This window comes from Panthera pardus, unplaced genomic scaffold (assembly GCF_024362965.1).
Source record: "Panthera pardus isolate Hobbes unplaced genomic scaffold, ASM2436296v1 HiC_scaffold_6, whole genome shotgun sequence".
Classification (NCBI taxonomy): domain Eukaryota; kingdom Metazoa; phylum Chordata; class Mammalia; order Carnivora; family Felidae; genus Panthera; species Panthera pardus.
This window is the reverse complement of record NW_026526991.1, coordinates 126,562,836-126,575,849: the sequence shown is the minus strand read 5'-3', so window position 1 is coordinate 126,575,849 and position 13,014 is coordinate 126,562,836. Positions and strand designations below refer to the sequence as shown.

Here is a 13,014-nt window from a genome sequence, read left to right as displayed (position 1 = left end):
ATACTTGTAATTCTCCTCAATTTTACGAAAATCCAATAGTGTCTGAGGCTTATAGATACCACTGGATAAATATGTACCAGATTTATAGATAATAAGAGATTTATTACTTTTCTAATGAAATGAGTCTTACAATCCCAATTTTATACTAGAAAAAACTTAAAGGCTTGAGAAGTAATTTGACTGAAGTCTTACACTTGGAATTTGAATCCAGGTGTGTCTGTCTCCAAACTCCATACTCTTTAAGTGACAGTGCCTTGAAAACAGGTAAGGATTCTTATATATAAAGCACTTATCTTACCTCTAAGTAATGCAGAGCCATTAAATACATGAATAACAATCAACTGTACTCCAGTGAAACAGCAGTCATAAAAGAGATCAACACAGCAAAAAATATACTTACTCATTCCTGAGCATTCTCTATCACCGTCCCATACATTAGAAACAGCATGTCCAGTCAGTAGGAGGTTAATTAAACTTTGGCTATTAATAAAAATTTAAAAGTAATTAAAATACGAATAAACTAGTTTTCAAATCAAACGATCCCTATGGTAAGGCATAAAGTAATGACTACTTACATTACATTATGTTGGTTAAGAAACAAAGTTAGAGAAAACCTTACATTTTTATTTTATACGCTCAACATTTAGCTTTGCTAAATGTATCACTACGTGTATCACCACATGGGTATCTATTGTGCTATACGTTCAACTACACTTAACTTTATCCAACACGGCACCTTTTAGTGGACGAAAAAAAGATGAGACTAATAATTTGCTTGATATTTATAATACTTTATAAATATACACATAATTATTATTTTTTGTTTGATGGCTGATTTAACTTTAACCTCTGAGGCAAAGATCTAAAGAGAAAGACTTAGGTAACTATCATTGTTTCATTGATTTTAGTAGAAATATTAAGAACTCGGGTATGTGTTGGGGGAGGATGTTTCAGAGAAAAGTAAGGAGAAAATATTTCCCCCAAACAGGAAAGCATTTACAAATAGTTAAGGATATACTTATTTCTAAGTAAATTTCATCCATTAAAAAATTTCATAAGTGAAACATACAGCAGAATTTGTTAAAACACCCCTGTTGTCATCTTAAAAGAAAATTTTTGCCGTAATAGATGCAATGCATACATAAACCTGAAGTGGAAATCAACATTTCATATATAAAGCAAACAATGCGTAAAGTACAAGGTTGCTCAAGTTTCTATACCTTATGGTGTCAACACTGACAGACAAAATTATCTGACTCAGGAGTGTTTTATCTTAAAGTCAAGTTCCTAAAAACTTAAGTCCGTGTAGGTAGGGAGATAACAGATTTTAGTTAATTACCTGCCATGTCCATATACAGGATCTATCAAAGGTTCATTTGAATCTTCAATTTCATTTTTTATGTTTTCAATGCCCTAAAGGAATCAAGAAATTCATTGGCTTATTTTAAAAACTAAAATTGAATATTACGGTAATTTAAAAACTGATCACTTTTTACTATAAAAGAATAAAGCACAATTATTTAAGTAACTTTTCTCCCCCAAAGTTACTGAGATTTGATGTGGGGCGGGGGGGGGGGGGGCGCATTTGAGATGCTAATGGTAAGAAGTAGCTCCTCCAAGAATATCTTTTCTTTCATGGGCTGTATATCAAGAGTGCTGACGGACTCATGGGTAACAGATCTCATGTCAGCATGATGAGAGATAATGTTTAAGTTTCAGGAGGAAGGAGGAGAAAATTATTTAATCCAAAAGTTAATATTCACTTAATTCCAGGCTAAATAATACGCCCGCTAAGGCATCTGATGTGATTGCTTGGGCCATTTAAAAAACATAGGAAATTTAAATATACAAAAGGTATAACTGGCATAAAAGAAAATAGAATTCTGATTTTGCATTCTCACAAACATCAGTAATTTAAATGTACTGACAAAATACAATGTAAAACTAGGAGGGCAGGAATTTTCTTATTTTCTTAAAAACCAATTTTCTGATATTTTTTGATTCCTCACAAGGGCATCCAGATCGTCAAAGGTCTGGATAAGTCCAAGACCTGGGCATTTTAACCTCATCAACTTGGAAAAGGCCAAGATAAACTGCCCTTCACTGTGCTACTCACCTAACTCTAACCACTGGTTCTATCAAATTACAGGCTATTTCTAAGGATTAAAGACATTCATCAACGATCCAAATACTGAATGACGGCCTGAATATTGTAGGAGAATACAAACAAGTATGAGGTCTTACACTTGCTTCCTTTTAAACAACACGCAGCAGCCCATGATAAAGCCAAAATGAGTACTATGAACAAGTGACATCATCACTGGTGAGGGAGGGGACATCATTTCAAAGACCAGCACAAAGAAGGACAATTAGACATGATGGATTATTGGCTGTAGAGGGCAAGAGACGGAGGAGGTATCAAAAGTTTTGAGTATAAAACACCGGGGAAATAATGAACAAAGCTCAACTCCTACGAGCCCAGGCATCTTAGGTGCCACCCTCATGGCCACGGCCACTCGGCACATCTCACCAACTACGAGATACTTTTGGTTCTTTCTCTTAAGACATGCTCCTAAGATGTTTTTAAATTTCCAAATTTAGAACATGCTTCTCAACATGCTCCTTGTCTTTTCCATTTCCACAGTCACTGCTCTAGCTCACGTTCGGTATTCAGTGCCCACTTTTCTCACCTTCCTGACTCCAGCCTTCTACGCCATATACAGACTCTCTCCACACAACTCTTAGCTCCAGTTAAGGAATCTTATCAACAAAAAGATCTTGTTATTCCTGTATTCAAAATTTTTGTTCTAATTTTGGCCAGATGAAATCACAATTATTTTTTGCACGGCACATACAAGGGCCTTCACATTCTGAGCTTTTTTTATATAGATGCGCCGTCTCATCGTCCCCAGTTGCCTTTCTGGTGTAAAATATGCTGCAAGCGACGCTGAATTCCTTATAGTTCTCTGGGTGTCATACCCCGAACCCATATGACTTTACTTGCTGTTTCCATGGCTTACAAAATCTTCCCACAGCTTTTCCATCTAGAAAACTTTTCCTTATCCATCAAGACCCTATAACCACCACATGGTCCCTACCATATAAAATCTGTCCTTGAATTTACCGAAACAGAACCCCCAAACTCAGACATTTTCTGAGACATTTCTATTTTCCCCCCCATGCCTTGTACATGTAACAAACACCAAAAACCACTGCCATAATGGAATTATTAAAAGTGTCAATTTATTTTTACAGTACTGAAGAGGAACCATTAAAAAAAATGTATCTCTTATTATAATTCCAGTCCCTAACATAGAGTCAATGCCCAATAAACATCTGTCCAATGAAAGAAATCTGCTATCAGACATGGTAAATCTAGCAGGATACTCAACTAACGTGCTGCTGGAGACAGGAGATTGGCACTTGGGGAAAAAAGTCAGGATAGGATGTATATACGCTGGAATTAACCACATAAAAGTAAGTTGAGAAAATAAAATGCCCATAAAAGAAAAAGGATGTCTACTGACAAGGACCGAAAATTTTTAGAATATAAAAATGTAGAGGGGGAGAGAAAAGAGCAGGAGATAACAGGTAAAGAAGAAAATGAAGCTATCAAAAAAAAAGGGGGAGAGGCCTCATGAAACAGTACAAAAAGAGAACCAGCACCGTGATTTATCTGTAAGTTAGGAGAGGGACTAAGGGTCAGAAAGAGCTTCTAGAAGGCAGGAAGGGGTCAAATGCCAGATACTAGGATGAAAGAAAACAAAATTCAGAACTGAGTCCATTTCATAATTAGAAAATTATTGATTACCCCTGTACCAAAGAAGATCAGGGGTAAAAATAAGTATCAAAGTGCATAGGTACTAAGTGAGTGGTGAAGACAGAGAACTTGATAATTAGTAGCGTAAGAGATTTTTACTCAGATTTAGAAAAAGTATTGATTTACAAACAGTATCAAGAGTAAAATTACTCATCACAGCAGGAGAAACAGTCCTAAACTCAAACTAATAAAAGCCAGAAGAGGTAACTTTTTAAACAAACCTTTGTCAGTAACACAGAATACAAAAAAAGCAATACTCCAAATTTGTTTCCCCACATTGAATACTGGTCCAGGACAGCATCCTTTAATTCAGGTAAACTTCTGAATGATCTTTTTCTGGGGGGGAAAAAAGAATTAAGTATTAGTACTATGATGAGAACGAGGACATTCACAAATGGGAAAATTTTTAAATCGCCTTATACATTAAACTGTGAACATACAAATGAGATTTCTGTAAGTGCCTCAAATTTTCAAATACGTATTTAGCCATAAAAGCAAAAGCTATTGCTGACAAACGTCCCTAAATATATACCATTAAAAAGAATGCCTGTGTGGCAAGGAAACGCTTCATCACCTGGGTGACCTATCTGGCATCAATAAATTCCACAATAATTATACATATTTAAAGAATGGAGTGGCCCTCTCTAAAAGGCGTTCAAGAAAAAAGAAAACTTGACTCTGTAAAGGCTGAAGATGATTTAATAAATATCTCAATACCAAAGATAAGGTGAACATTTGTGGCCTCTTTTAAGAGAAATTAACGTCATATTGCAAATGCCACCAGTAATTCTATCAATGCGGCCATCCTTACCTTTCACATTAACACGTTTAATGCTCTAATGGAAATACGAGCACTTTTAACAAAAATCCTAGAAGGAATCTGGCAAATAAGAAATAATAATTCAAATATTTATCCTATTAGAATTCTTTGCATTCATTCAGGTCAGAGAAACATTAAGCTACAATGATTTTTTTTTTTTTTTCATTCTAACGATGGAGAAGATTTTCACATTATGAAAAAGTATATTTTGGTAGTTAGCTAATTTAGGAATCAAGTAATTTAAGTAAACTTTTATAACTTATTATTTCAAAAACACTGGTAACAAACGAATCCTCAAGTATACAAATCTAAGTACCTTTCCATGGTATGAACAGACTTAAAATGGCAATGTGTCCACAAGGTAAGTATTTTAAATGTTCCAATGTTACTTACTGAATTAATGCATGAAATCGCTCAAAGCCAAGCTCTTCGACAGCCAAGGCAGCTATACATAAAAGACACTTTTCAGCACTCCACATGGCAAATAAATGACACAAGATACACACAGCAGGCTGTAAATACTTTCAAGCAATCAAAATTTTCCCTGTTTCCTTACTCCCTTAAAATTCTCAGTTTATTTTCAACTTTACTGTAACACAAATTTATATTTCAAATTCTAGTTACCATGATTCTAACTAAAATGGATATGATACTGAGGATGTGGAAGGGGGATTAAATAATAAACCTTCACTTTCGATTCAGTTACACTAGGATAGTTTATAATACATGAAAAATTACTGACAGAGTGCATCACACATCACTGGAATGTGTCCTGCACTTTTAAATATTCAATTCATAGATCCAAGAAAAAGAGCTAATCTTCCTCCTTCATCATATAAGATCTTTAGGTTAAATGTTTAATTGTTAAACAAATGTTATAAAAAGGCATAGCACTTTGAAACTACACAGGTTCAAAGACAGCTTTAAGTTTGTTTCCTCATTTACTTGTACAACTGTTGAGAAGTTTTCAGTAACTTATTTAGATTATGATTATTAACACAGCACAATTATAAATTAAAAAAAAAAACAAAGTAAATAAAAGACAGCGTTTAAATCCAAGGTAATGTCTCTGCAGCACTTTAAGTGTCAGGCCCCTCTCCAAAAGCGCTACGGGTATTACGTCATTGAATCCTCTAACAACCCTGTTATCCCCATTTCACAGAAAAGGAACTGAGGCACCAAGAAGGAGCCTCGCTGGAGCAAAATGTAACTAACGACAGAGCTGAGATCTGAATCAAGCCAGTCTTGGCTCCCTCTACAAAGATACTCTCTTTAAAAATGTCATTACATGAATCAAAACGCCTACTCCATCACAATGCACAATTTCACAAAAATTTTATAAAGCAAATATTAGTACTTTTAAATATTAATTCTTACTAGAGAATGAGAGAAATGGATTTATTAGGAGTTCAAAATTAGGATTTTTGATTTATAATTTAAAATGTCTCATGAGGCCATCCTTTCAAAATCATTTTAATTTTCGAATGTTTCCAACAGTTTTTAAAAATCTTCACAAGTCCAAATAGGTTAATTTCAGTGATTTTTTGATTTGTGGGGGAAACAAACTGAAATTGAACCTGAGCATTCACTACTGCAAACAAGTGTGCGTTACCAAAAGCCAAAACTACACACACCACACAAGCCAATGAAATTAATGTTTGTGCAGAATGTAATATTGACAAGAGGGAAAACAGTTCACATGTAAAATCTCAGGATAAAACAAAAATTCGGCCTAATCTTTTCCAAATTGTACTAACTGTTCTGCAGTGCTTGACCACTTAAATAATTTTACTGGATATACACTATGAAAGTAGACATAAAGATAGTAATTTAGAGAAAAGAGGCAAGCAAAATAAAAAGCTTAGCAGGCAGGATGGTGGAAAAATATATAACACAAGAAAAAGAACATAGCTGGGAATAAAGGAAAGAACAGGTAAAACAGATTGTTATATGAAATATAAACTTTCAGTTTTTTTGCATTTGTCAACATCTATGGCAAATTCTCAAATTTTCAGTTAAAAAAACTTGTCATATTTTTACAGTACTAAAAACAGATTTAACACAAGGTTTTATTTCATGTCCACTCTTAAAATGAAGCAAGGGAAATTGGAAAACTACTAAGACATGTTTTTTGAAGAGGAATTAAATCTAATATGCCCACCTAAATTAGTTACTGAAGTACCAAAGTTAATATGTTATGAGGCTATTTAACCTAGAGCAATTTAACCTGTAACTACAGAAATGTACCGTATATCCCATAGAAAGCACGTCGCGTACCCCTAAAATACTAACGAGAAACGTTATAAGAAAAGACCTTACTATTTTCTTGCAGATTAATATACAGATTGGCTTTAAGCAGATATTCTCTAAAACAAGTTTTAATTAGTTCAACTATTCCTCTGTCAAAATTTTAATGTCCTAAATGCAACTATTAAACATGCTTCCATGCAACCCAGTAAAGCCTGGAAAATATCTTAAAACCAATCTTAAGATTTTTTTACTATCGTCCTTGTGAACATTTTCTACTTGTTTTCTTCTACTGTCATCATCAATTCAAAAAGTATGTTGAATTCTTTTTGAAAGGCTAAGTTTGAAAGAACCAAACAGGAAAAGTCATTCAACGGTTCAAATTTTTTAAAACTGTTCCTGGCAAATGTCCTACTGTTAGAATTTGCAACTGTAACTGCAAAAGTAGGAGAAAGAAGATGCTGACACATCAGAGACATTTCAGCCCATGGAGACAATAGTCCCTGAGGGATCATCCTACATGGAAATGAAGATGTACATCACAAGTAATCAAAATTTACTCTCTATAAATCACGTTTATAATTTCTTTAAAAACAGTTTCTGCAGAGATGATAGTTATTGAAATGCATCATAGGAAGAAAAAGTCACTTATTCAATATAAACACGTGGAGCTACCAATTATCAAAAGTCACATACTAGCAAGAGAATTCCTGAAAAGAGAAACAGAAAAGCAATTCTTTATTTAGCTTCAGTACTATCAGAAGTTTCCACTTTACTAGTTCATTCTGGCAGTTTTAAGGTCAATTAAATAAGAATTTTCAAAGGCTAAAATCCACAGGGTACATATTTTTATGAATAAGAATAGCTATTATTTAAAGAGAAATCTTCAATAATGAAAAACTTAAATGAAGGAATAATTAAAACCCTTACTTAAAACTACCTTAAAATAATGCGTATAGACTGTATCGAGCAATATCCAAAAAGTTCAGGAGGAAAGAAACAATATGTAACAAAGAACAATGTCCCCACCTTTGCTCTAAGAAACAACTAAAGGTATTTAAGAAATTTTCTGATGTCCCTAAAACCCCTTTTTTTCCATTACCAAAAAAACCCCACAACGCTAAGGCATCTAAAACTAAAGTATGTAGGATTATGTTCCTTAAATTTTCTAAATGACAGTTCTAAAGCTCAAAATTTCATCAAGCAGACATTAACTAAAACTTTCTTAAAAAGTTTAAGAGATGCATTTCCTTTCTTTTTTCCAAAAGTGACAACAAGGGAAACAGGCCCCATTGCCCTCTGGTAGGTCAAAGAATTGAAAGGGAAATGAAAAATACTAAGGCTCCTGAATTAAGCAGGGACTAAAAACGAGATGTGTTAGGAGATTTTACACCTTTTTTTTTTCCTTCAAAAACTTCAACAATTTTACTAAAACAAAGGTACAAGAAACTCCTCCGGGAAGTAAAAAATAGATCTTACCAGAATGCTCCACTTGGCAACTAGATTCTGCAGGACTCCCAGAAATGCCCGCAGTCTGCTCCTCGGTTGTCTTTCCTCTTAACCAGGAAACCAGGCAGAATGCTCCAGAGTTGTCACAACAGGCACTTTCTAAAATATCACATAAGGTATGACAAAGGAGTTCCTTCCGCTCTTCCTCTAAAAATAACCAAAGTACCAGTTATGATGGCTTTCTTTGAATAGAAGAAAAAAAATCCTGTCATGGGTAACAACAGTAAGAATGTTTTAATTTAATAATGAAAACCATTTTAAGTGGATGGAGGACTCCTCCCCCAGCATAAATAGTCTTACGTTTTGGAACAACAATGTGCTTGAGGGTTAAAGTGTCGTTACTATTAAATATTGCCATTAATTAGAAAAAGAATCCTGAAAAAGTAAGAACTAAACCTTAGGAGAGAGAAGTTCCCTGCACTAACCCGATACTGATCGCTCCCCTTGCTTGGGCTGTGAAGGGAGCACTGAAGCCGTGAGGGTCCCTCTACTGCAGAACCAGGCACAATGTGAGGGCCTGCTGAGACTTCTAGTTTTTTCCTCATTTCTGAATGAGTCTAATGTCTTTGATCTCCTTGTCCCACAGGGGTAAGGCTTAGGAGGTAACACACCATCAGCACACACAATACCAAATTCATTACATTAGCAGACGCCATCATGGTTATGTTGTATAATATAGAGGCTCCCGATGCTGTATTGCAGTGATTGGAGCATTAGACTTTTATAGACAGGAGCACAAATGTTCAATTTCTTCCGGAACCTTAGCCACCTCCTCTTTTCAAGCAGTATCACTCCCCAAAAGTAGTGCTGTTCCTGAAACTTTCAGGAACAGCAGGGGGAGATGGGTATAGGAGCTATGCAAAATTTTATACTATGGGGAGATTTCTATTTCTGATAGACTAGTAGTTCTTTAAAGGAGGAACTATGTCATTCACTTTCTAACCACCACCATCTTTACGTTTATGACAATGCTATATATTTTATCAATGTGCATATATTTCTGTACAAGAAATACTTCAAATTTTACCAGTAAAGCAGTGATGTTAATGTTAAATAGTATCTCTTGGTTTCTTCTCTACAATTTATTTTGCATTTCAGCTAGTAAATAATAAAAAAAAAATACATGGGGGACACTTTAACTCTTAAATTCAGTAGATTCTATGGGTATAGTTTGGAATGAAACTGTTCTGCCCTTATACACAAAACTAGGATTATATAATATACCCTACATTCTTCAGAAGTTACTGTGAGGTTCACATAAGAGTGTTCACGTATTAAAGGGAAGACGGTAAACCGTCAAGCAGAATGCAAACGTTTTATTATCATCAGCTAGCACCATACAGCTCTCTGACCTAATCATACTGCAGAAGCTATGACAGCTTCATCTGCGATTTAATTCGGTTCTTTGCAGTATCTGCATTGTGTAAGGCACGATACTAAAAGCTGCAGGAATGCAAAGATAACTCTGAGTTCCTCCACAGAGCTAAGTGAGATAAAACAAACACAAATGACTATCCCTTACAGGGTGCTATCATTTAACAGTTGAGAGAAATGCACCACTTTTTAGCGAGAGGCCAAGGGTTTATTTTCCCTTAGGTCTATTATCCTGTCTTATGCCTCTCAGGAAACCCAAATTTGGGAATATACACACTAAAATTTGAGGTCGCTGTTCATGAAATTTTCTGAAACACTGAAAAAATAAAACTCTGGAAAAAAATACTCCATTTATAGTTTTTTTAAGATAAATGGTTTCAGTTCAAGTACTGCCAATGGAAGCTGCATAGATCATCTCTAAATTAGAAGGTGATGGAAAAGTTTATAGAAAGCCACTATCATACCTGGGCAATCCCTCCAAGAAGACTTCTCAGAAGAAAACAGGAGCTTCTTCAAAAGAAAGGCCTTTATACAATTAAAGCAATAATTATTAGAATCCATTATAAACAAGACTTATTCTTTTTTTTTAATGGGAAAAAAAACCTAATGTATATCTCCTTTATGGTCTACTGAACAGTGTTATAAAATTTTCAGATAGTTTCCCTTCACATTCAACAGTAATTGAGCATATTATTCAGAATATACCACTATAAACTTGATTCTAGATCCCTAAAATTCTTCTTTCATAATATGTACTCTCCGGCAAATAGAACAACTGACCCAAAATAATAGACACATAACTGGAAAATTAAAGAAACTTACTGCTCATTCACAAAGTAAAGACCCCAGAAACAGGAACAAGTCTACATTTCTCTTAGATACCTTGGGGGAAAAGATGTCACAACACAAAACTGGTTCTGCTCTATTAGTTCTGATTTGTGATATGAGAATATCACTACAAGACTCATCATTTTAAGGAGTTCCTAACTTCCTGGTTTAACTCAAAAAGCTTTAAGATTCAAAAGAAAAAAACAAATTGATCTCTGACCTTTTCTTAAGTGAGTTGACTCTGTTACACTGATGACTTGATAGAAAGAAGATCAGCGTAGTGTTTCCTTCTCAAAGTGTAGTTCAAGGGCCATTTCCATCCCAGTCACCTGACTTGTTTACTTAAAATGAAGACCCTTAGGCTCCACCTATTGGATCTGAATCTCCAGGGGGCAGATCCAAGAAAAAGGTTACTTGGACGCTTCTCACTTACTGTTTGAAAGTGGTAGTGTATTGGTAAGAGGACTGCTTTTAGTCAGACACATCTGGGTCTGAATCCTGGTTCCACTACTTTACTAAAAATAATAATAGCATAAACTTTAAAAGGCTGCAGTGAGGATTATATAGAATAATCTATGTAATACACTTAGCACAGTACCTGGCACCTAATCAATCATTTGAAAGTATTTCAAACAAAAAAACAAAAAATGAAGTAATATTCTGCAGTATCTTAAAGAAGTAAAATCTAAAACTACTACAATCAAGTGTTTCTGACTTTTTCCCAAAACAGCAACAACCATAAAATGGAGGACTATAACTACATTACAAAAGTTGGGAAAAGTGAGGTGGGATACCCACTGTTTTACCACTGATGTGATCACTGTCAGTATTTTGATATACTTCCTTCCAGTCTTTCTTTCATAACTGTCTTAATTTTTATTACAAGTGAGAAGCATAATGGGTATGTGATATTTCCCATTTTTCTGTTTTCCAACAGGATTCCTAACTATAATTCTTAATCACTACATATCTATCGAGCTGTCGAAATTTACTCAAACATTACTTCATGTTTAAACATTATTGTACACTAGCCTTATAATTGTTTACTACTGTAAATATAAAAACTTCTTATTGAATACAATCTTTTCCATATTAAGTATTATTTCTTTAAGAAAGATGCACAGAAGTGCAATGATTTCATCAAAAAATATGCATTCTTATACTTCTGGTTCTAATGTAAATTTCCCTCCCTGAATCAAAGTACAAATGTACCACATGGCAATATGAGTGTGCCAGCACCATCCTACCCTTCTAGGCCCTGGTAATTATTTTATATTTAAAAATTAGGAAGAGTCAGCAATAGAATCTAGTGGTAGTTTTCTTTGTACTTTTTTGGATTCCTAGTGAGGTTGAACGTCCTGATTCTTTGGTCATCCATCATCAGTCCACCTGTTATGCCTGCACACACATCATTTCACCACTGGAGCCTGAGTGGTTTTCTAACTGATTTGTACACATTCTTTGTAGAAGAAAGACAATATCCACTTATTGCTAATATTCGTTGCAAATCTTTTTTTGGTCCAAATCTTTTCCATCTTTCTCTTGGTGTTGGCAATACATTAGTTTTTCTGTGGTTCAGTATTATGTCAAGAACATATTTAGTATATGGTATCAGATGATCTAACTTCATTTCCCCCCTCAAACTGGCAACCAGTCTTATCAGTGACATTTACTAAATTTCATTTTATTCTACCAGTGATTTGTAGTTCCTTCTTTATCACGGTATGTGATAAATTCTTGGTAAACTGCTATCTATAACATGGTCTACTCCTGTATTAGCCACCTGGTTCCACAATAAGCCTATTCTGGCAACAGGACCATGTTCTAATTTTTATAGTTTAAAGAAGTTTTACTATCTAGACTTGCTCATTTCCCTTCATTAGGCTAAATGGTTTAGTTTCGACTTTTACACTAAAAGTATTTTAAAAACCCAAAATTCTTCATGATTGACAAGATTTATGTGACTATGAAACTAAATTATGACCTCAAAGATACAGGAGGGTTTTGAACACTACAATTATCCCTTGCAGAAACAGCTATCATTATGGAAATATACTGAATTTTATAAAACAGGAAACTCCTGTGGTACACCTTACACTTAACTACATTCGTAGACTTTTAGTAAAAACCCTGGGTGCTAATATGGCCCAGGAGGCCCTGGGTTAATATAATCTAATTTAAATACAGACAGAACAAGCAATCTTCAAATTCAGATGGTAAGATTTTGCTAGCAACCAAAATCTGTCCCCAGCATAACGGCATGATAACTCCAATACTAATTCACAGTTAAATTTTATTCTTTATATTCAGTAACTCCCAGACAATGTTCAAACATTCAAATTTTTCTTAATTTTTAAAGAATTTTACTAACGCAAACAAAATCAATTTTAGTCCTTAAAGAAATAAAATGACTTAT

At 34.4% G+C, this 13,014-nt stretch overlaps 1 protein-coding gene across 5 annotated transcripts in view; it reads right to left on the bottom strand.

Moving 5' to 3' along the window:
- MINDY3 (MINDY lysine 48 deubiquitinase 3) overlaps positions 1-13,014 on the bottom strand; it is a 95,655-nt gene that overhangs the window by 69,534 nt on the left and 13,107 nt on the right. For 4 of the 5 annotated variants that reach the window (XM_019460681.2, XM_019460678.2, XM_019460679.2 and 1 more), the window contains 6 exons: positions 10,235-10,295; positions 8,367-8,543; positions 5,034-5,085; positions 4,042-4,156; positions 1,340-1,413; positions 401-480 (listed from right to left, as the gene is read on the bottom strand). In XM_019460681.2, the coding sequence (XP_019316226.2) occupies positions 401-480; positions 1,340-1,413; positions 4,042-4,156; positions 5,034-5,085; positions 8,367-8,543; positions 10,235-10,295 (559 nt within the window). Of the gene's footprint in view, positions 1-400; positions 481-1,339; positions 1,414-4,041; positions 4,157-5,033; positions 5,086-8,366; positions 8,544-10,234; positions 10,296-13,014 lie in introns of those variants that run through there. The other variant, XM_019460682.2, reaches the window with a different exon arrangement.